At 38.8% G+C, this 23,536-nt stretch overlaps 2 protein-coding genes across 4 annotated transcripts; both read left to right on the top strand.

Moving 5' to 3' along the window:
• The first annotated feature begins 7,110 nt into the window (after positions 1-7,110).
• Positions 7,111-9,302, top strand: LOC137029713 (zona pellucida sperm-binding protein 4-like). Of its 2 annotated transcripts, XM_067399371.1 has the most exons (8): positions 7,111-7,679; positions 7,728-7,965; positions 8,042-8,229; positions 8,303-8,400; positions 8,470-8,627; positions 8,715-8,907; positions 8,977-9,124; positions 9,207-9,302. In XM_067399371.1, the coding sequence occupies exons 1-8, from the start codon at positions 7,113-7,115 to the stop codon at positions 9,285-9,287; spliced, it is 1,671 nt and encodes a 556-aa protein (XP_067255472.1). In that variant the 5' UTR covers positions 7,111-7,112; the 3' UTR covers positions 9,288-9,302. The 2 variants fall into 2 exon arrangements, with proteins under 2 accessions (XP_067255472.1, XP_067255471.1); XM_067399370.1 differs by having other exon boundaries at positions 7,111-7,965.
• A 7,211-nt stretch (positions 9,303-16,513) lies between these two features.
• Positions 16,514-18,705, top strand: LOC137028795 (zona pellucida sperm-binding protein 4-like). Of its 2 annotated transcripts, XM_067398027.1 has the most exons (8): positions 16,514-17,082; positions 17,131-17,368; positions 17,445-17,632; positions 17,706-17,803; positions 17,873-18,030; positions 18,118-18,310; positions 18,380-18,527; positions 18,610-18,705. In XM_067398027.1, the coding sequence occupies exons 1-8, from the start codon at positions 16,516-16,518 to the stop codon at positions 18,688-18,690; spliced, it is 1,671 nt and encodes a 556-aa protein (XP_067254128.1). In that variant the 5' UTR covers positions 16,514-16,515; the 3' UTR covers positions 18,691-18,705. The 2 variants fall into 2 exon arrangements, with proteins under 2 accessions (XP_067254128.1, XP_067254127.1); XM_067398026.1 differs by having other exon boundaries at positions 16,514-17,368.
• Positions 18,706-23,536: the final 4,831 nt, after the last annotated feature.

The following is a 23,536-nucleotide window of genomic DNA, read 5'->3' as shown; positions in this document are numbered from 1 at the left end:
GGTTTCTAGTGGACAAGTTAACCTGGTCATATGAATTTTGTGGTTTTAATAAAGTTTGTGAAATGCATGCTTGTCTTTGGGTTTTTGACTGGAGTTTGGTCTTTCATGACTTGTATATTGGTCCAACAATGAGGTTATATGGAAAATGGAAACTGCATATTGATACTCATGCCCAAGTCCCTCTAAAGTCAATGTTCACTTGTGGGCCCCCCCAATAATGCAAGTACAACACTAATTGTCCTTTTTATCTCATGAGAATTTCTTATGTAAACTTGCAGTTTCCCTCCTAGGATGCTACCTGGGGCTCTGTTTACACCTGGTACTAAAGTTGATTCAGTCATGAATGGACTATATAAACAGACTGTTTACACAACACCGGTTCCAACTAAACTGAATTTAAGCATTTTGGTCATTTACACTGGGGCCTAAAAATGAATTTTGGAAAACTGGTTTCAAAGTGCAACTTTCTGAGAATTTGTGTAAACTACAAACACATCTGTGAAAATGGTGAAGGCATACATATTACATGTTTAGTCTACAGGAATGCATGTTTGGTGGGAGTGCTCTATAAAATGTTTTGTTTTGCTCTCCTCTGTACTTGTTTGTCATTGCATTTTGCGTCCGGTCAGAGATTACTCTTTTGGTGTAGGCCATCTGCCGGAAACCAGTTATTTTAGATTTAAATATGGATGTTTCTTACAAAAACACATAGATTTGCTTCAGAAGGCCTTTATTAACCCCATGGAGTTGTGTGGATATCTCTTATGGATGTGCTTTTTTGGAGGTAAAACTAGAATCATTCGCCGCTATAGGAGAGGAAGAATTATCTACTTATCAAATCATCAAAATCAACATGTATGTTAGACCCAATGCCGACTAAACTACTGAAAGAAATGCTTCCAGAGGTCGTAGGTCCACTTCTTGATATAATTAATTCATCTTTAACACTAGGATATGTGCCAAAAACTTTTAAGCAGGCTATTATTAAACCTCTTATTAAAAAACCTCAACTAGATCCGAGAGATTTAGTAAATTACAGGCCAATCTCGAATCTACCTTTTCTGTCAAAGATACTAGAAAAGGCAGTTTCAGCACAACTGTACTCCTTTTTAGAAAGAAATAATATCTGTGAGGATTTCCAGTCAGGATTTAGACCATACCATAGTACTGAGACTGCTCTCGTTAGAGTTACAAACGATCTACTCTTATCATCCGATCGTGGCTGTATTTCTCTATTAGTGTTATTAGATCTCAGTGCTGCTTTTGACACTATCGATCACAACATTCTTTTAAAAAGACTTGAAAACTATATTGGCATTAGTGGAATTGCTTTGGCATGGTTCAAATCTTACTTATCTGACCGTTATCAGTCTGTAGTAGTTAATGAAGAGATGTCGTATCGATCACAAGTTCAATATGGAGTACCACAAGGCTCAGTACTAGGACTGTTGCTTTTCACTCTGTACATGCTGTCCTTAGGAGAGATAATTAGGAAGCATGGTGTTAGTTTTCACTGCTACGCTGACGATACTCAGCTCTATATTTCCTCGCGCCCTGACGAAACCTACAAATTCACAAAACTAACAGAATGCATAGCTGACATTAAAAACTGGATGACAAGAAATTTCGTATTATTAAATTCAGAACAAACTGATATCCTAATCTTTGGACCAAAAACTTCTTCACAAAAAAACCTTGAATACTCTCTAACACTTGACGGGTGCTCCATTAAATCTTCGTCCTCAGTTAGGAACCTGGATGTGCTCTTTGATACCAATCTTTCATTTGAAAGTCATGTTTCTAGTATCTGTAAAACCGCTTTCTTCCATCTAAAAAATATATCTAAATTACGACATATGCTCTCAATGACAAATGCGGAACAGTTGGTTCATGCATTCATGACCTCAAGACTAGATTACTGTAACGCTCTACTGGGTGGTTGTTCTGCTCGGCTTTTAAACAGACTACAGTTGGTCAAAAATGCGGCAGCTAGAGTTCTTACTAGAACCACAAAGTATGACCATATTAGCCCAGTTCTGTCAACATTACATTGGCTCCCTATTAAACATCGTATAGATTTTAAAATCTTGCTACTTACTTATAAAGCTCTAAATGGTTTAGCTCCCCAGTATCTAAGTGAGCTCTTGGTGCATTATAGTCATTCACGTCTATTGCGATCTCAGAATTCAGGCCAGTTGATAATACCCAGAATATCAAAATCAACTGAAGGCGGCAGATCCTTTTCCTATTTAGCACCTAAACTCTGGAACAATCTTCCTAGCATTGGAAGCAGACACACTCTGTCAGTTTGAATCTAGACTAAAAACACATCTCTTTGCTCTTGCATACACATAACACATTATCAATACATTAACATTTTTCAAATCCGTTAAAGGATTGTTACGCTGCAATAATTAGGTCGGCCGGAACCGAGAACATTTCCTATAACACTAGATATACCTGTACATCAGAATAAGAATGGCATCTACGCTAATATCAGTCTCTCTGCTTATCCTGAGGTTTGCCGGGTGCTGGATCCAGGCCGTATCCAGATCAGATGGAGAACCTGTGTCTGGACCTGACTACAACGTAGCCCAGGAGACAATGGGCCTACAGATCCAGTTCTGGCTGCATCTATAATTCAGATTTTTAATCTCCGTATCCGCTTACATATATTTATATATAATCTATTTTTAATCTCTATAATAAAAATGTATAATTCAGATTCTGATCTCCATATCCATTTACATATATTATATATATATATATCTTCCAAGGAGTTTTTTCCCTCCTAGGACTTTTTTCCCAGTGCTAGCACGCTGGGGTTTTCTCCTAGGGTTTTTTTTCCACCTCTGAGAGTCAGCCGACATTGGCTTAATGTAGCACCATCTTGTATATGTTACATATTACCACGCTTGCTTGTACAGCTTATTTTTTAACCACTTCTCTTTTTTCTGTGCTTCTAATATGTAAAGCTGCTTTGAAACAATTACCAATTGTAAAAAGCGCTATATAAATAAATTTGACTTGACTTGACTTGACTTCAAAATCAGGAGCACGGTTGAGTACTGTAGCAAATTAGCTCAAAATATGTATAATTACTAGTTATAATTAATATTTGGATCAGTTAATAAAATTAACTTAATGTAATAAAATTAATATTACAATCAATTAACCCGTTGTCCAATGAACACACCGTGTTAATTGTTTATTAATTCTAAGAAATGTTCATTTCCAGGTTATGGGAAATAACAATCTTATTGTACAGTACTACTAAAAGCCTGTAGTCAGGATCGACATGAATAGGGACTCCAGCATATGAGCGCAAAACACAGACAGCTTTACATGTGACATGAACAAGACTTTATTAACTAGACTAAACACTTAAACTAACATTCACACACATATATGCATACAGTTCACCAAGAGAGAGAGAGAGAGAGAGAGAGCTAAAGCAGAGTACAGGAAAGCAAGAAGTTACAGCATTGTTTGAAATTCAGCAGATCAACAGCCTTGAGCAAACCATCAGTTTAGTTTTAACAGGCCCTTCTTTAAAAGGGGTAAGGATACTCAATGTTTCCGATAATGAGACTAAGTTTGATACTTGCATGTCTCTCCAAGTTGAATTAAAACTGTCCTGATGCAATTTGTGGAGGCTCCCATTGAATCTTTGCTGATATTGTCTTGATGAAAGAGAACCAGTTGGATTCAGAGGATCTTTGGTGAATGGAAGATCTAGGCTGAGGCCTGGCACAAGCTTGGGGTTCCTTAGAAGCTTCTAGCTTCTTAAAGCATCATCTTGACGTCAGCATTTTTCAGTAAAAAAGAAGAGGAGAAAGAGAGATTTGATCTTGTGATCAGTGAATATAAGGGGTGAAGATGTCACACCCTCTTAAGGTGTCTGAGCCAATAAAGAGTTGCCCCCTCGGAGGGAAGTTTTACGAGTCTTTGTTCTGTAGCAAGATATTAGCATAAGACACTGGATTGGATGAATGAGAAAATAATACTAATACTAATGTGTCACAGAGTTAGTAACATGTAACATAAATTTCCAAATAGGAAACGAAAGTTGGAGTCCGTAGATACCAAACATGCTACCAGTGTGATTTCAGTTTAGAAAGAATTAATACATAGAATAAAGCTTATACAAGGAAATTCATGAGATGGGAAAATTGGATACATGTGTATACATTTCCCAAGTGGTTATATAGAGAATACATAAGATTAAGGGAGTTTATTTGTCCCTCTCAGAAAGAATGAGTCACTAGTCTCCACAGCATTCTTTCTGATCATAAAAATACTATATATCTGTAACAGGACACCTAGTTCTGCCTGTGTGCTAGCTACATTTGGGATGCTGGTTGCAGTTTTAGGGGGATGGGTTCACAGAACTTTGATAAAGTGAGTTCATAGGTAATTCATTAAATATATTGAATAATGGTGTGTGCCTGATTGGTCCAGATGCTACAGTACCATTATAAAGCTTGGAAGAGCCAGGATATTTAATATCACTGATTTTGTGGTCTAAAAGATGGTCATATACACCCAGGGATGTGCACAGACATTTTGGGGGGCAGGGGCTCAAGTGGAAAAAAGGGCACTTCTCATAATTATTTATTTAAAAAATAATGAACCCTTAAATATATTAAGACAACTTTGACTTCCCTTACACTCACACAATTGTTTTATACTCCACAGATTTCTACAAAATAATTAGTTCACACAGAGACCATGGTCTTCTTTAGTATTCACTAGGTTTATCACAAGAGAAGTCAACAGCAACTATTTTCAAGTAGCTATATATATTTAAAATAAATGACTGCACCAATTTTTTTATATTATTGGAATACTTCTTTCATGAAGTGTACAATTTTAAGATTGTGGTCCATTTTTGCTTCCATGTCTTTTACTCTAATGGAAAGAATTTTTAACCCTAACCCTACACATTTACATGGAGTTTGTTTTAAGCCTACTACCCTCCATCTGTTTGCATCTGTAGATTTCTTCTAAATTAACCAAAACAAGCTAATCTGCATATTTAAACACATCAACATTTTTTTTCCTTAACTGTTAATACATTATATATTATAACAAATACCTGCAGAGAGCGCCAAAAGCCTGCTGATTTTTGTTGTTACACAGCACAGCACGATCAAATTCACGATCAAAGCCACCATGATTAAAAATATATTATTAGTTAAATAATAATATTCGGCCACTTCTTTGTGATAGAAATGCTACAGCCACTGTAATTTCTTCAACAAGAATATGTGGACATCAAACATGCAAAGACAGAGCGAGGGTTCAAACTTTTATTGACGTATTATCCTGTGTAAGCTTTGATTTAAGAATAGCATTATGTAATGCTGTATTATGATTTTAAAATAGTTTTAATAAACCATGCATCCTTAGAAAACCGTTTAATAATGTGGTACATGGATGTGCGTCCATGATGCTCATCTTCTGATATTGACAGCCCAACCGATATCTTTACCATGGTTCAAAACGCAATGCATAGCACAATAAAATAATTGAAATTATAATGTGACATAAATTTCATTAGTATCAAATCAGGCAGATGTGTTGATGGTGGTCAAACTATTAATGCAGCGTTAAATGTATAAATAACCCTTAAATAGCCAAAACTTTCAGGTTTGTGAACATAGGCTAGCCTACCTGAAAGAAATGCACGGGATGGATCCATCTAGGGCTTTTTTCTTTTTCGCTTCTCATCGCCAGACAGCAGTTGCATTTTCGTGGGAATAGTTGTCACAAGTTTTCAGCCAGCAGCAAACTCAAGGTGAGGTGGGGCGTGGCGTGCGGGCATGAATGGCGTGTCGTGGAGTGAAGGCATCGGAACTCGACAAAGCCGACCTGATATAGTATTTATTTATTTATTTATTTAATTCAGTAAATATATTTGTTTGACAGGGAAGCTCTGCGCAAACAGGAATATATATTCATTTATTAAAAAAAAAAAAAAAAAGCACCCCAGAAAAAGGGTACTTTCTCTCGAGGAAGAAAAAGGGCAGGTGCTCAAGCCCCTTTTTTGTCTATGTGTGCACGTGCCTGTATACACCTATGGCTTGAGGGTGAGTAAATCATGGGATAATTTTCATTTTTGGGTGAACTATCCCTTTAGTACCAGGGCCCGGTTTTTCAAAAGGTTTAATCCGGATAAAATTGATCCGGATTTAGTAATCCTTTTTTTGCGGTCTGTGATCACGTAATCCAGCTTACTTTTGGAGCCAGTTTTTTAAAGCAACATCAGATTGGATCAATCTGATCCGGATAGGAACTTTTCAGGATCACCAAATCTGGATTAGCAGTGCTCTACGGAGGCCCTAAAGGGACATGTTGATAGAAAGAATATGGGTTTTGAATTAAATATATTTTTGTTGGATATTTACAGCTGTTTAGGGATTGTTTTATGGCACCAAAATTTCTTTTTACTTTAGAGTAGGTTACCGAAAGGCTAAATATATAGACTAATGTCTGCATTCAATTTCTTTAACAGTTAAACTAATCAAGTGCAAGATAAAAATGTGTATGTATATTACATGATAAAAATGTTGTATTTTTTGATTAGTTTTAAAGTTTTACTACATTTTCCTCCTGGAATCCACCTTGAAATCCTACCCCCTGTTGGGATCAGGATAATCCTGTTTTTTTGGATCAAAGTGATGCAAATCCTACAAAAAAGTTCTGAAAAACCCAAACTAAAGGTTTGATCTGGATCAAAACCAAGATTGGATTACGTGATCTAATCCGATTATGTAATCCATTTTTTCTTTTGAAAAACACATTTTCAAGATTTGATCCAATCCGTTATCCAAAATCCTAGTGGATTACTTTTGAAAAACCGGGCCCAGGTGTAAACAGGGCTTGAGCATATGTGGCCATATTTATGTTTGTCCAATAAGGGTGGAAAAAAGGACAATTGAATCTTAAGAACCAATAGAATCATTCAGTTTCATAAACTCCCACTCATGCAAGTCTGGAGAAACATGACAATTAATGAAGTGGGAGGGATTATTGTTAATGAGCCAAAATCTGTAGAGTAGAAAAAGACCAAAGGGCAGCATCTCAACAGTGTAACTAGCTGTTGAACAATGGCAGGAAGTTGGTGTGTTGTTCAGTCTTTAGCACTTTGTGTGTGGTTTTGTGCTTTCTGTCATGCTGTTCCACAGTTGAGTAATCTGCCCCAGAATCCTCAAGCTCTGATGTTCCAGCAAACTGACCAGCGGTTTCAACAACCAGCTCAACAACAAGTTAGTCGACAGTTTCAACAGGCAGTTCAACAAGCTAGTCAACAGCAAGCTAGCCAGCGGTTTCAACAGGCAGTTCAACAAGCTAATCAACAGCAAGCTAGCCAACGGTTACAACCAGCTCAAGCTAGTCAGCAGTTTCAACAGGCAGTTCAACAACAAGCTAGCCAACGGTTTCAACAGGCAGTTCAACAAGCTAATCAACAGCAAGCTAGCCAACGGTTACAACCAGCTCAAGCTAGTCAGCAGTTTCAACAGGCAGTTCAACAACAAGCTAGCCAACGGTTTCAACAGGCAGTTCAACAAGCTAATCAACAGCAAGCTAGCCAACGGTTACAACCAGCTCAAGCTAGTCAGCAGTCTCCTCAGCGGTTTCAACAGGCAGTTCAAGCTAGCCAACAGTTTCAACAGGCAGTTCAACAAGCTAATCAACAACAAGCTAGCCAACGGTTTCAACAGGCAGTTCAAGCTAGTCAACAAGCTAGCCAACAGTTTCAACAACCAGCTCAACAAGCTAGTCAGCAGTTTTCTCAGCAGTTTCAGCCTAAGCAGCCAGTGGCACAGGCAGAGCCCATTGACAAATGTGCTGTAGCTGATTATGAGCAGATCCAATGTGGACCACCTGGTATCAGTGGTGCTGAGTGTGACGCTATCAACTGCTGCTTTAACGGACAGCAGTGTTACTATGGGAAGGCAGGTAAGAGTGAGTCAATGTAAAGGTGTTCATGTTAACCTGATCCTCAGCATTAATCTGCTCTTGTTCCTTGTTCCAGTGACTGTCCAGTGTATAAGAGATGGTCAGTTTGTGGTAGTGGTGGCTAGAGATGTTACTCTGCCTCGATTGAGCCTGGATTCAGTCCGTCTCTTGGGTGGAAACGATCCACCTTGCAGTCCTGTGGGATCCACACCTTCCTTTGCTATATACCAGTTCCCCGTCACTGCATGTGGCACGAGCATGATGGTGAGTAGCTGCTTGTGGTTTTGTTCTGCGTGGCTTAAAATGGACTGGATGCCAATAGTGTTACTGTTTGCAGGAGGACAGTGGATATGTGGTGTATGAGAACAGGATGACCTCCTCATATGAAGTGGGGATCGGACCACTTGGCTCCATCACACGGGACAGTCATTTTGAGTAAGTGATGTGTGCTTCAGCACTTCTTAATCCATGACAAATGCCACAAGCTCACTGTTTGTTGTCCAGGCTTCTCTTCCAGTGTAGGTACTCTGGTACTTCTGTGGAAGCTCTGGTTGTGGAGGTCAACACCATTCCTCCACCTCCACCAGTAGCTGCTCCTGGACCCCTCAGGGTGGAGCTTAGACTGGCAAATGGTCAGTGTGTCACCAAAGGCTGTGCAGAAGGTGAGTGTCTGTCCCAAGTATGCCTAAAGCCTTTCTAAAACTCCAGGTTGCAGCAGTTTCTGGTTTAACACCAGTGTTCTTCCTCAGGGGACGAGGCGTACACATCCTACTACAGAGATGCTGATTATCCAGTCACAAAAGTCCTGCGGGAGCCTGTGTATGTTGAGGTGCGCATTTTGGAGAGGACCGACCCTAACATTGTCCTGATACTGGGACACTGCTGGGCAACATCAACCCCCAGTCCACTCAGTCTACCCCAGTGGGACCTTCTGGTTGATGGGTGAGTAATGTCAGTCTTTATCCATCTAGTGTGCTGTAAGGCATTTCTGACTGACTCTTTGCTCTTCAGATGCCCTTACCAGGATGACCGTTACCTGACCACATTGGTTCCAGTGACCGGATCATCTGGTCTTCAGTTCCCAACCCACTACAAGCGCTTTGTTGTCAAGATGTTTACATTTGTGGATCCATCATCACTGGCTCCTCTGCAGGAAACCGTATGCTCTGCAGTCTGTCTCAAACCCTTAATCATCCCCTTTATAGTGAATTGTAGGTCTTAACCCTTTCCCCCTCTGTTAGATCTTCATCCACTGCAGTACAGCGGTGTGCCATCCCTCTTCTGGCTCTTGTGAGCAAAGCTGCGCTAGGAAAAGTGAGTGAGTGCTGTAGATTGACTTCAGGAATTGAGAAGTTATTCTCAAATGCGTCATGCTTTTACCATATCTCTTATAGGAAGAGACACGCACGTCAAGACCATCTCTAGTGGGCGAACTGTGGTTTCTAGTGGACAAGTTAACCTGGTCATATGAATTTTGTGGTTTTAATAAAGTTTGTGAAATGCATGCTTGTCTTTGGGTTTTTGACTGGAGTTTGGTCTTTCATGACTTGTATATTGGTCCAACAATGAGGTTATATGGAAAATGGAAACTGCATATTGATACTCATGCCCAAGTCCCTCTAAAGTCAATGTTCACTTGTGGGCCCCCCCAATAATGCAAGTACAACACTAATTGTCCTTTTTATCTCATGAGAATTTCTTATGTAAACTTGCAGTTTCCCTCCTAGGATGCTACCTGGGGCTCTGTTTACACCTGGTACTAAAGTTGATTCAGTCATGAATGGACTATATAAACAGACTGTTTACACAACACCGGTTCCAACTAAACTGAATTTAAGCATTTTGGTCATTTACACTGGGGCCTAAAAATGAATTTTGGAAAACTGGTTTCAAAGTGCAACTTTCTGAGAATTTGTGTAAACTACAAACACATCTGTGAAAATGGTGAAGGCATACATATTACATGTTTAGTCTACAGGAATGCATGTTTGGTGGGAGTGCTCTATAAAATGTTTTGTTTTGCTCTCCTCTGTACTTGTTTGTCATTGCATTTTGCGTCCGGTCAGAGATTACTCTTTTGGTGTAGGCCATCTGCCGGAAACCAGTTATTTTAGATTTAAATATGGATGTTTCTTACAAAAACACATAGATTTGCTTCAGAAGGCCTTTATTAACCCCATGGAGTTGTGTGGATATCTCTTATGGATGTGCTTTTTTGGAGGTAAAACTAGAATCATTCGCCGCTATAGGAGAGGAAGAATTATCTACTTATCAAATCATCAAAATCAACATGTATGTTAGACCCAATGCCGACTAAACTACTGAAAGAAATGCTTCCAGAGGTCGTAGGTCCACTTCTTGATATAATTAATTCATCTTTAACACTAGGATATGTGCCAAAAACTTTTAAGCAGGCTATTATTAAACCTCTTATTAAAAAACCTCAACTAGATCCGAGAGATTTAGTAAATTACAGGCCAATCTCGAATCTACCTTTTCTGTCAAAGATACTAGAAAAGGCAGTTTCAGCACAACTGTACTCCTTTTTAGAAAGAAATAATATCTGTGAGGATTTCCAGTCAGGATTTAGACCATACCATAGTACTGAGACTGCTCTCGTTAGAGTTACAAACGATCTACTCTTATCATCCGATCGTGGCTGTATTTCTCTATTAGTGTTATTAGATCTCAGTGCTGCTTTTGACACTATCGATCACAACATTCTTTTAAAAAGACTTGAAAACTATATTGGCATTAGTGGAATTGCTTTGGCATGGTTCAAATCTTACTTATCTGACCGTTATCAGTCTGTAGTAGTTAATGAAGAGATGTCGTATCGATCACAAGTTCAATATGGAGTACCACAAGGCTCAGTACTAGGACTGTTGCTTTTCACTCTGTACATGCTGTCCTTAGGAGAGATAATTAGGAAGCATGGTGTTAGTTTTCACTGCTACGCTGACGATACTCAGCTCCATATTTCCTCGCGCCCTGACGAAACCTACAAATTCACAAAACTAACAGAATGCATAGCTGACATTAAAAACTGGATGACAAGAAATTTCGTATTATTAAATTCAGAACAAACTGATATCCTAATCTTTGGACCAAAAACTTCTTCACAAAAAAACCTTGAATACTCTCTAACACTTGACGGGTGCTCCATTAAATCTTCGTCCTCAGTTAGGAACCTGGATGTGCTCTTTGATACCAATCTTTCATTTGAAAGTCATGTTTCTAGTATCTGTAAAACCGCTTTCTTCCATCTAAAAAATATATCTAAATTACGACATATGCTCTCAATGACAAATGCGGAACAGTTGGTTCATGCATTCATGACCTCAAGACTAGATTACTGTAACGCTCTACTGGGTGGTTGTTCTGCTCGGCTTTTAAACAGACTACAGTTGGTCAAAAATGCGGCAGCTAGAGTTCTTACTAGAACCACAAAGTATGACCATATTAGCCCAGTTCTGTCAACATTACATTGGCTCCCTATTAAACATCGTATAGATTTTAAAATCTTGCTACTTACTTATAAAGCTCTAAATGGTTTAGCTCCCCAGTATCTAAGTGAGCTCTTGGTGCATTATAGTCATTCACGTCTATTGCGATCTCAGAATTCAGGCCAGTTGATAATACCCAGAATATCAAAATCAACTGAAGGCGGCAGATCCTTTTCCTATTTAGCACCTAAACTCTGGAACAATCTTCCTAGCATTGGAAGCAGACACACTCTGTCAGTTTGAATCTAGACTAAAAACACATCTCTTTGCTCTTGCATACACATAACACATTATCAATACATTAACATTTTTCAAATCCGTTAAAGGATTGTTACGCTGCAATAATTAGGTCGGCCGGAACCGAGAACATTTCCTATAACACTAGATATACCTGTACATCAGAATAAGAATGGCATCTACGCTAATATCAGTCTCTCTGCTTATCCTGAGGTTTGCCGGGTGCTGGATCCAGGCCGTATCCAGATCAGATGGAGAACCTGTGTCTGGACCTGACTACAACGTAGCCCAGGAGACAATGGGCCTACAGATCCAGTTCTGGCTGCATCTATAATTCAGATTTTTAATCTCCGTATCCGCTTACATATATTTATATATAATCTATTTTTAATCTCTATAATAAAAATGTATAATTCAGATTCTGATCTCCATATCCATTTACATATATTATATATATATATATCTTCCAAGGAGTTTTTTCCCTCCTAGGACTTTTTTCCCAGTGCTAGCACGCTGGGGTTTTCTCCTAGGGTTTTTTTTCCACCTCTGAGAGTCAGCCGACATTGGCTTAATGTAGCACCATCTTGTATATGTTACATATTACCACGCTTGCTTGTACAGCTTATTTTTTAACCACTTCTCTTTTTTCTGTGCTTCTAATATGTAAAGCTGCTTTGAAACAATTACCAATTGTAAAAAGCGCTATATAAATAAATTTGACTTGACTTGACTTGACTTCAAAATCAGGAGCACGGTTGAGTACTGTAGCAAATTAGCTCAAAATATGTATAATTACTAGTTATAATTAATATTTGGATCAGTTAATAAAATTAACTTAATGTAATAAAATTAATATTACAATCAATTAACCCGTTGTCCAATGAACACACCGTGTTAATTGTTTATTAATTCTAAGAAATGTTCATTTCCAGGTTATGGGAAATAACAATCTTATTGTACAGTACTACTAAAAGCCTGTAGTCAGGATCGACATGAATAGGGACTCCAGCATATGAGCGCAAAACACAGACAGCTTTACATGTGACATGAACAAGACTTTATTAACTAGACTAAACACTTAAACTAACATTCACACACATATATGCATACAGTTCACCAAGAGAGAGAGAGAGAGAGAGAGAGAGAGCTAAAGCAGAGTACAGGAAAGCAAGAAGTTACAGCATTGTTTGACATTCAGCAGATCAACAGCCTTGAGCAAACCATCAGTTTAGTTTTAACAGGCCCTTCTTTAAAAGGGGTAAGGATACTCAATGTTTCCGATAATGAGACTAAGTTTGATACTTGCATGTCTCTCCAAGTTGAATTAAAACTGTCCTGATGCAATTTGTGGAGGCTCCCATTGAATCTTTGCTGATATTGTCTTGATGAAAGAGAACCAGTTGGATTCAGAGGATCTTTGGTGAATGGAAGATCTAGGCTGAGGCCTGGCACAAGCTTGGGGTTCCTTAGAAGCTTCTAGCTTCTTAAAGCATCATCTTGACGTCAGCATTTTTCAGTAAAAAAGAAGAGGAGAAAGAGAGATTTGATCTTGTGATCAGTGAATATAAGGGGTGAAGATGTCACACCCTCTTAAGGTGTCTGAGCCAATAAAGAGTTGCCCCCTCGGAGGGAAGTTTTACGAGTCTTTGTTCTGTAGCAAGATATTAGCATAAGACACTGGATTGGATGAATGAGAAAATAATACTAATACTAATGTGTCACAGAGTTAGTAACATGTAACATAAATTTCCAAATAGGAAACGAAAGTTGGAGTCCGTAGATACCAAACATGCTACCAGTGTGATTTCAGTTTAGAAAGAATTAATACATAGAATAAAGCTTATACAAGGAAATTCATGAGATGGGAAAATTGGATACATGTGTATACATTTCCCAAGTGGTTATATAGAGAATACATAAGATTAAGGGAGTTTATTTGTCCCTCTCAGAAAGAATGAGTCACTAGTCTCCACAGCATTCTTTCTGATCATAAAAATACTATATATCTGTAACAGGACACCTAGTTCTGCCTGTGTGCTAGCTACATTTGGGATGCTGGTTGCAGTTTTAGGGGGATGGGTTCACAGAACTTTGATAAAGTGAGTTCATAGGTAATTCATTAAATATATTGAATAATGGTGTGTGCCTGATTGGTCCAGATGCTACAGTACCATTATAAAGCTTGGAAGAGCCAGGATATTTAATATCACTGATTTTGTGGTCTAAAAGATGGTCATATACACCCAGGGATGTGCACAGACATTTTGGGGGGCAGGGGCTCAAGTGGAAAAAAGGGCACTTCTCATAATTATTTATTTAAAAAATAATGAACCCTTAAATATATTAAGACAACTTTGACTTCCCTTACACTCACACAATTGTTTTATACTCCACAGATTTCTACAAAATAATTAGTTCACACAGAGACCATGGTCTTCTTTAGTATTCACTAGGTTTATCACAAGAGAAGTCAACAGCAACTATTTTCAAGTAGCTATATATATTTAAAATAAATGACTGCACCAATTTTTTTATATTATTGGAATACTTCTTTCATGAAGTGTACAATTTTAAGATTGTGGTCCATTTTTGCTTCCATGTCTTTTACTCTAATGGAAAGAATTTTTAACCCTAACCCTACACATTTACATGGAGTTTGTTTTAAGCCTACTACCCTCCATCTGTTTGCATCTGTAGATTTCTTCTAAATTAACCAAAACAAGCTAATCTGCATATTTAAACACATCAACATTTTTTTCCTTAACTGTTAATACATTATATATTATAACAAATACCTGCAGAGAGCGCCAAAAGCCTGCTGATTTTTGTTGTTACACAGCACAGCACGATCAAATTCACGATCAAAGCCACCATGATTAAAAATATATTATTAGTTAAATAATAATATTCGGCCACTTCTTTGTGATAGAAATGCTACAGCCACTGTAATTTCTTCAACAAGAATATGTGGACATCAAACATGCAAAGACAGAGCGAGGGTTCAAACTTTTATTGACGTATTATCCTGTGTAAGCTTTGATTTAAGAATAGCATTATGTAATGCTGTATTATGATTTTAAAATAGTTTTAATAAACCATGCATCCTTAGAAAACCGTTTAATAATGTGGTACATGGATGTGCGTCCATGATGCTCATCTTCTGATATTGACAGCCCAACCGATATCTTTACCATGGTTCAAAACGCAATGCATAGCACAATAAAATAATTGAAATTATAATGTGACATAAATTTCATTAGTATCAAATCAGGCAGATGTGTTGATGGTGGTCAAACTATTAATGCAGCGTTAAATGTATAAATAACCCTTAAATAGCCAAAACTTTCAGGTTTGTGAACATAGGCTAGCCTACCTGAAAGAAATGCACGGGATGGATCCATCTAGGGCTTTTTTCTTTTTCGCTTCTCATCGCCAGACAGCAGTTGCATTTTCGTGGGAATAGTTGTCACAAGTTTTCAGCCAGCAGCAAACTCAAGGTGAGGTGGGGCGTGGCGTGCGGGCATGAATGGCGTGTCGTGGAGTGAAGGCATCGGAACTCGACAAAGCCGACCTGATATAGTATTTATTTATTTATTTATTTAATTCAGTAAATATATTTGTTTGACAGGGAAGCTCTGCGCAAACAGGAATATATATTCATTTATTAAAAAAAAAAAAAAAGCACCCCAGAAAAAGGGTACTTTCTCTCGAGGAAGAAAAAGGGCAGGTGCTCAAGCCCCTTTTTTGTCTATGTGTGCACGTGCCTGTATACACCTATGGCTTGAGGGTGAGTAAATCATGGGATAATTTTCATTTTTGGGTGAACTATCCCTTTAGTACCAGGGCCCGGTTTTTCAAAAGGTTTAATCCGGATAAAATTGATCCGGATTTAGTAATCCTTTTTTTGCGGTCTGTGATCACGTAATCCAGCTTACTTTTGGAGCCAGTTTTTTAAAGCAACATCAGATTGGATCAATCTGATCCGGATAGGAACTTTTCAGGATCACCAAATCTGGATTAGCAGTGCTCTACGGAGGCCCTAAAGGGACATGTTGATAGAAAGAATATGGGTTTTGAATTAAATATATTTTTGTTGGATATTTACAGCTGTTTAGGGATTGTTTTATGGCACCAAAATTTCTTTTTACTTTAGAGTAGGTTACCGAAAGGCTAAATATATAGACTAATGTCTGCATTCAATTTCTTTAACAGTTAAACTAATCAAGTGCAAGATAAAAATGTGTATGTATATTACATGATAAAAATGTTGTATTTTTTGATTAGTTTTAAAGTTTTACTACATTTTCCTCCTGGAATCCACCTTGAAATCCTACCCCCTGTTGGGATCAGGATAATCCTGTTTTTTTGGATCAAAGTGATGCAAATCCTACAAAAAAGTTCTGAAAAACCCAAACTAAAGGTTTGATCTGGATCAAAACCAAGATTGGATTACGTGATCTAATCCGATTATGTAATCCATTTTTTCTTTTGAAAAACACATTTTCAAGATTTGATCCAATCCGTTATCCAAAATCCTAGTGGATTACTTTTGAAAAACCGGGCCCAGGTGTAAACAGGGCTTGAGCATATGTGGCCATATTTATGTTTGTCCAATAAGGGTGGAAAAAAGGACAATTGAATCTTAAGAACCAATAGAATCATTCAGTTTCATAAACTCCCACTCATGCAAGTCTGGAGAAACATGACAATTAATGAAGTGGGAGGGATTATTGTTAATGAGCCAAAATCTGTAGAGTAGAAAAAGACCAAAGGGCAGCATCTCAACAGTGTAACTAGCTGTTGAACAATGGCAGGAAGTTGGTGTGTTGTTCAGTCTTTAGCACTTTGTGTGTGGTTTTGTGCTTTCTGTCATGCTGTTCCACAGTTGAGTAATCTGCCCCAGAATCCTCAAGCTCTGATGTTCCAGCAAACTGACCAGCGGTTTCAACAACCAGCTCAACAACAAGTTAGTCGACAGTTTCAACAGGCAGTTCAACAAGCTAGTCAACAGCAAGCTAGCCAGCGGTTTCAACAGGCAGTTCAACAAGCTAATCAACAGCAAGCTAGCCAACGGTTACAACCAGCTCAAGCTAGTCAGCAGTTTCAACAGGCAGTTCAACAACAAGCTAGCCAACGGTTTCAACAGGCAGTTCAACAAGCTAATCAACAGCAAGCTAGCCAACGGTTACAACCAGCTCAAGCTAGTCAGCAGTTTCAACAGGCAGTTCAACAACAAGCTAGCCAACGGTTTCAACAGGCAGTTCAACAAGCTAATCAACAGCAAGCTAGCCAACGGTTACAACCAGCTCAAGCTAGTCAGCAGTCTCCTCAGCGGTTTCAACAGGCAGTTCAAGCTAGCCAACAGTTTCAACAGGCAGTTCAACAAGCTAATCAACAACAAGCTAGCCAACGGTTTCAACAGGCAGTTCAAGCTAGTCAACAAGCTAGCCAACAGTTTCAACAACCAGCTCAACAAGCTAGTCAGCAGTTTTCTCAGCAGTTTCAGCCTAAGCAGCCAGTGGCACAGGCAGAGCCCATTGACAAATGTGCTGTAGCTGATTATGAGCAGATCCAATGTGGACCACCTGGTATCAGTGGTGCTGAGTGTGACGCTATCAACTGCTGCTTTAACGGACAGCAGTGTTACTATGGGAAGGCAGGTAAGAGTGAGTCAATGTAAAGGTGTTCATGTTAACCTGATCCTCAGCATTAATCTGCTCTTGTTCCTTGTTCCAGTGACTGTCCAGTGTATAAGAGATGGTCAGTTTGTGGTAGTGGTGGCTAGAGATGTTACTCTGCCTCGATTGAGCCTGGATTCAGTCCGTCTCTTGGGTGGAAACGATCCACCTTGCAGTCCTGTGGGATCCACACCTTCCTTTGCTATATACCAGTTCCCCGTCACTGCATGTGGCACGAGCATGATGGTGAGTAGCTGCTTGTGGTTTTGTTCTGCGTGGCTTAAAATGGACTGGATGCCAATAGTGTTACTGTTTGCAGGAGGACAGTGGATATGTGGTGTATGAGAACAGGATGACCTCCTCATATGAAGTGGGGATCGGACCACTTGGCTCCATCACACGGGACAGTCATTTTGAGTAAGTGATGTGTGCTTCAGCACTTCTTAATCCATGACAAATGCCACAAGCTCACTGTTTGTTGTCCAGGCTTCTCTTCCAGTGTAGGTACTCTGGTACTTCTGTGGAAGCTCTGGTTGTGGAGGTCAACACCATTCCTCCACCTCCACCAGTAGCTGCTCCTGGACCCCTCAGGGTGGAGCTTAGACTGGCAAATGGTCAGTGTGTCACCAAAGGCTGTGCAGAAGGTGAGTGTCTGTCCCAAGTATGCCTAAAGCCTTTCTAAAACTCCAGGTTGCAGCAGTTTCTGGTTTAACACCAGTGTTCTTCCTCAGGGGACGAGGCGTACACATCCTACTACAGAGATGCTGATTATCCAGTCACAAAAGTCCTGCGGGAGCCTGTGTATGTTGAGGTGCGCATTTTGGAGAGGACCGACCCTAACATTGTCCTGATACTGGGACACTGCTGGGCAACATCAACCCCCAGTCCACTCAGTCTACCCCAGTGGGACCTTCTGGTTGATGGGTGAGTAATGTCAGTCTTTATCCATCTAGTGTGCTGTAAGGCATTTCTGACTGACTCTTTGCTCTTCAGATGCCCTTACCAGGATGACCGTTACCTGACCACATTGGTTCCAGTGACCGGATCATCTGGTCTTCAGTTCCCAACCCACTACAAGCGCTTTGTTGTCAAGATGTTTACATTTGTGGATCCATCATCACTGGCTCCTCTGCAGGAAACCGTATGCTCTGCAGTCTGTCTCAAACCCTTAATCATCCCCTTTATAGTGAATTGTAGGTCTTAACCCTTTCCCCCTCTGTTAGATCTTCATCCACTGCAGTACAGCGGTGTGCCATCCCTCTTCTGGCTCTTGTGAGCAAAGCTGCGCTAGGAAAAGTGAGTGAGTGCTGTAGATTGACTTCAGGAATTGAGAAGTTATTCTCAAATGCGTCATGCTTTTACCATATCTCTTATAGGAAGAGACACGCACGTCAAGACCATCTCTAGTGGGCGAACTGTGGTTTCTAGTGGACAAGTTAACCTGGTCATATGAATTTTGTGGTTTTAATAAAGTTTGTGAAATGCATGCTTGTCTTTGGGTTTTTGACTGGAGTTTGGTCTTTCATGACTTGTATATTGGTCCAACAATGAGGTTATATGGAAAATGGAAACTGCATATTGATACTCATGCCCAAGTCCCTCTAAAGTCAATGTTCACTTGTGGGCCCCCCCAATAATGCAAGTACAACACTAATTGTCCTTTTTATCTCATGAGAATTTCTTATGTAAACTTGCAGTTTCCCTCCTAGGATGCTACCTGGGGCTCTGTTTACACCTGGTACTAAAGTTGATTCAGTCATGAATGGACTATATAAACAGACTGTTTACACAACACCGGTTCCAACTAAACTGAATTTAAGCATTTTGGTCATTTACACTGGGGCCTAAAAATGAATTTTGGAAAACTGGTTTCAAAGTGCAACTTTCTGAGAATTTGTGTAAACTACAAACACATCTGTGAAAATGGTGAAGGCATACATATTACATGTTTAGTCTACAGGAATGCATGTTTGGTGGGAGTGCTCTATAAAATGTTTTGTTTTGCTCTCCTCTGTACTTGTTTGTCATTGCATTTTGCGTCCGGTCAGAGATTACTCTTTTGGTGTAGGCCATCTGCCGGAAACCAGTTATTTTAGATTTAAATATGGATGTTTCTTACAAAAACACATAGATTTGCTTCAGAAGGCCTTTATTAACCCCATGGAGTTGTGTGGATATCTCTTATGGATGTGCTTTTTTGGAGGTAAAACTAGAATCATTCGCCGCTATAGGAGAGGAAGAATTATCTACTTATCAAATCATCAAAATCAACATGTATGTTAGACCCAATGCCGACTAAACTACTGAAAGAAATGCTTCCAGAGGTCGTAGGTCCACTTCTTGATATAATTAATTCATCTTTAACACTAGGATATGTGCCAAAAACTTTTAAGCAGGCTATTATTAAACCTCTTATTAAAAAACCTCAACTAGATCCGAGAGATTTAGTAAATTACAGGCCAATCTCGAATCTACCTTTTCTGTCAAAGATACTAGAAAAGGCAGTTTCAGCACAACTGTACTCCTTTTTAGAAAGAAATAATATCTGTGAGGATTTCCAGTCAGGATTTAGACCATACCATAGTACTGAGACTGCTCTCGTTAGAGTTACAAACGATCTACTCTTATCATCCGATCGTGGCTGTATTTCTCTATTAGTGTTATTAGATCTCAGTGCTGCTTTTGACACTATCGATCACAACATTCTTTTAAAAAGACTTGAAAACTATATTGGCATTAGTGGAATTGCTTTGGCATGGTTCAAATCTTACTTATCTGACCGTTATCAGTCTGTAGTAGTTAATGAAGAGATGTCGTATCGATCACAAGTTCAATATGGAGTACCACAAGGCTCAGTACTAGGACTGTTGCTTTTCACTCTGTACATGCTGTCCTTAGGAGAGATAATTAGGAAGCATGGTGTTAGTTTTCACTGCTACGCTGACGATACTCAGCTCTATATTTCCTCGCGCCCTGACGAAACCTACAAATTCACAAAACTAACAGAATGCATAGCTGACATTAAAAACTGGATGACAAGAAATTTCGTATTATTAAATTCAGAAAAAACTGATATCCTAATCTTTGGACCAAAAACTTCTTCACAAAAAAACCTTGAATACTCTCTAACACTTGACGGGTGCTCCATTAAATCTTCGTCCTCAGTTAGGAACCTGGATGTGCTCTTTGATACCAATCTTTCATTTGAAAGTCATGTTTCTAGTATCTGTAAAACCGCTTTCTTCCATCTAAAAAATATATCTAAATTACGACATATGCTCTCAATGACAAATGCGGAACAGTTGGTTCATGCATTCATGACCTCAAGACTAGATTACTGTAACGCTCTACTGGGTGGTTGTTCTGCTCGGCTTTTAAACAGACTACAGTTGGTCAAAAATGCGGCAGCTAGAGTTCTTACTAGAACCACAAAGTATGACCATATTAGCCCAGTTCTGTCAACATTACATTGGCTCCCTATTAAACATCGTATAGATTTTAAAATCTTGCTACTTACTTATAAAGCTCTAAATGGTTTAGCTCCCCAGTATCTAAGTGAGCTCTTGGTGCATTATAGTCATTCACGTCTATTGCGATCTCAGAATTCAGGCCAGTTGATAATACCCAGAATATCAAAATCAACTGAAGGCGGCAGATCCTTTTCCTATTTAGCACCTAAACTCTGGAACAATCTTCCTAGCATTGGAAGCAGACACACTCTGTCAGTTTGAATCTAGACTAAAAACACATCTCTTTGCTCTTGCATACACATAACACATTATCAATACATTAACATTTTTCAAATCCGTTAAAGGATTGTTACGCTGCAATAATTAGGTCGGCCGGAACCGAGAACATTTCCTATAACACTAGATATACCTGTACATCAGAATAAGAATGGCATCTACGCTAATATCAGTCTCTCTGCTTATCCTGAGGTTTGCCGGGTGCTGGATCCAGGCCGTATCCAGATCAGATGGAGAACCTGTGTCTGGACCTGACTACAACGTAGCCCAGGAGACAATGGGCCTACAGATCCAGTTCTGGCTGCATCTATAATTCAGATTTTTAATCTCCGTATCCGCTTACATATATTTATATATAATCTATTTTTAATCTCTATAATAAAAATGTATAATTCAGATTCTGATCTCCATATCCATTTACATATATTATATATATATATATCTTCCAAGGAGTTTTTTCCCTCCTAGGACTTTTTTCCCAGTGCTAGCACGCTGGGGTTTTCTCCTAGGGTTTTTTTTCCACCTCTGAGAGTCAGCCGACATTGGCTTAATGTAGCACCATCTTGTATATGTTACATATTACCACGCTTGCTTGTACAGCTTATTTTTTAACCACTTCTCTTTTTTCTGTGCTTCTAATATGTAAAGCTGCTTTGAAACAATTACCAATTGTAAAAAGCGCTATATAAATAAATTTGACTTGACTTGACTTGACTTCAAAATCAGGAGCACGGTTGAGTACTGTAGCAAATTAGCTCAAAATATGTATAATTACTAGTTATAATTAATATTTGGATCAGTTAATAAAATTAACTTAATGTAATAAAATTAATATTACAATCAATTAACCCGTTGTCCAATGAACACACCGTGTTAATTGTTTATTAATTCTAAGAAATGTTCATTTCCAGGTTATGGGAAATAACAATCTTATTGTACAGTACTACTAAAAGCCTGTAGTCAGGATCGACATGAATAGGGACTCCAGCATATGAGTGCAAAACACAGACAGCTTTACATGTGACATGAACAAGACTTTATTAACTAGACTAAACACTTAAACTAACATTCACACACATATATGCATACAGTTCACCAAGAGAGAGAGAGAGAGAGAGAGAGAGCTAAAGCAGAGTACAGGAAAGCAAGAAGTTACAGCATTGTTTGAAATTCAGCAGATCAACAGCCTTGAGCAAACCATCAGTTTAGTTTTAACAGGCCCTTCTTTAAAAGGGGTAAGGATACTCAATGTTTCCGATAATGAGACTAAGTTTGATACTTGCATGTCTCTCCAAGTTGAATTAAAACTGTCCTGATGCAATTTGTGGAGGCTCCCATTGACACTTTGCTGATATTGTCTTGATGAAAGAGAACCAGTTGGATTCAGAGGATCTTTGGTGAATGGAAGATCTAGGCTGAGGCCTGGCACAAGCTTGGGGTTCCTTAGAAGCTTCTAGCTTCTTAAAGCATCATCTTGACGTCAGCATTTTTCAGTAAAAAAGAAGAGGAGAAAGAGAGATTTGATCTTGTGATCAGTGAATATAAGGGGTGAAGATGTCACACCCTCTTAAGGTGTCTGAGCCAATAAAGAGTTGCCCCCTCGGAGGGAAGTTTTACGAGTCTTTGTTCTGTAGCAAGATATTAGCATAAGACACTGGATTGGATGAATGAGAAAATAATACTAATACTAATGTGTCACAGAGTTAGTAACATGTAACATAAATTTCCAAATAGGAAACGAAAGTTGGAGTCCGTAGATACCAAACATGCTACCAGTGTGATTTCAGTTTAGAAAGAATTAATACATAGAATAAAGCTTATACAAGGAAATTCATGAGATGGGAAAATTGGATACATGTGTATACATTTCCCAAGTGGTTATATAGAGAATACATAAGATTAAGGGAGTTTATTTGTCCCTCTCAGAAAGAATGAGTCACTAGTCTCCACAGCATTCTTTCTGATCATAAAAATACTATATATCTGTAACAGGACACCTAGTTCTGCCTGTGTGCTAGCTACATTTGGGATGCTGGTTGCAGTTTTAGGGGGATGGGTTCACAGAACTTTGATAAAGTGAGTTCATAGGTAATTCATTAAATATATTGAATAATGGTGTGTGCCTGATTGGTCCAGATGCTACAGTACCATTATAAAGCTTGGAAGAGCCAGGATATTTAATATCACTGATTTTGTGGTCTAAAAGATGGTCATATACACCCAGGGATGTGCACAGACATTTTGGGGGGCAGGGGCTCAAGTGGAAAAAAGGGCACTTCTCATAATTATTTATTTAAAAAATAATGAACCCTTAAATATATTAAGACAACTTTGACTTCCCTTACACTCACACAATTGTTTTATACTCCACAGATTTCTACAAAATAATTAGTTCACACAGAGA

The sequence above is a fragment of the Chanodichthys erythropterus genome, chromosome 10 (genome assembly GCF_024489055.1).
Source record: "Chanodichthys erythropterus isolate Z2021 chromosome 10, ASM2448905v1, whole genome shotgun sequence".
Classification (NCBI taxonomy): Eukaryota; Metazoa; Chordata; class Actinopteri; order Cypriniformes; family Xenocyprididae; genus Chanodichthys; species Chanodichthys erythropterus.
The sequence above is the reverse complement of the archived record's forward strand: the minus strand, read 5'-3'. Positions and strand labels throughout refer to the sequence as shown.

What these genes read in the sequence shown, in the direction of transcription:
- LOC137029713 (XM_067399370.1), top strand. Translation starts at nt 7,113, where the DNA reads ATGGCAGGAAGTTGGTGTGTTGTTCAGTCTTTAGCACTTTGTGTGTGG. An exon ending in CATGTGGCACGAGCATGATG is followed by an intron (nt 8,230 to 8,302) that starts GTGAGTAGCTGC and finishes TACTGTTTGCAG; the next exon opens with GAGGACAGTGGATATGTGGT. An exon ending in CACCAAAGGCTGTGCAGAAG is followed by an intron (nt 8,628 to 8,714) that starts GTGAGTGTCTGT and finishes GTTCTTCCTCAG; the next exon opens with GGGACGAGGCGTACACATCC.
- LOC137028795 (XM_067398026.1), top strand. Translation starts at nt 16,516, where the DNA reads ATGGCAGGAAGTTGGTGTGTTGTTCAGTCTTTAGCACTTTGTGTGTGG. An exon ending in ACACGGGACAGTCATTTTGA is followed by an intron (nt 17,804 to 17,872) that starts GTAAGTGATGTG and finishes TTTGTTGTCCAG; the next exon opens with GCTTCTCTTCCAGTGTAGGT. An exon ending in TGGGACCTTCTGGTTGATGG is followed by an intron (nt 18,311 to 18,379) that starts GTGAGTAATGTC and finishes TTTGCTCTTCAG; the next exon opens with ATGCCCTTACCAGGATGACC.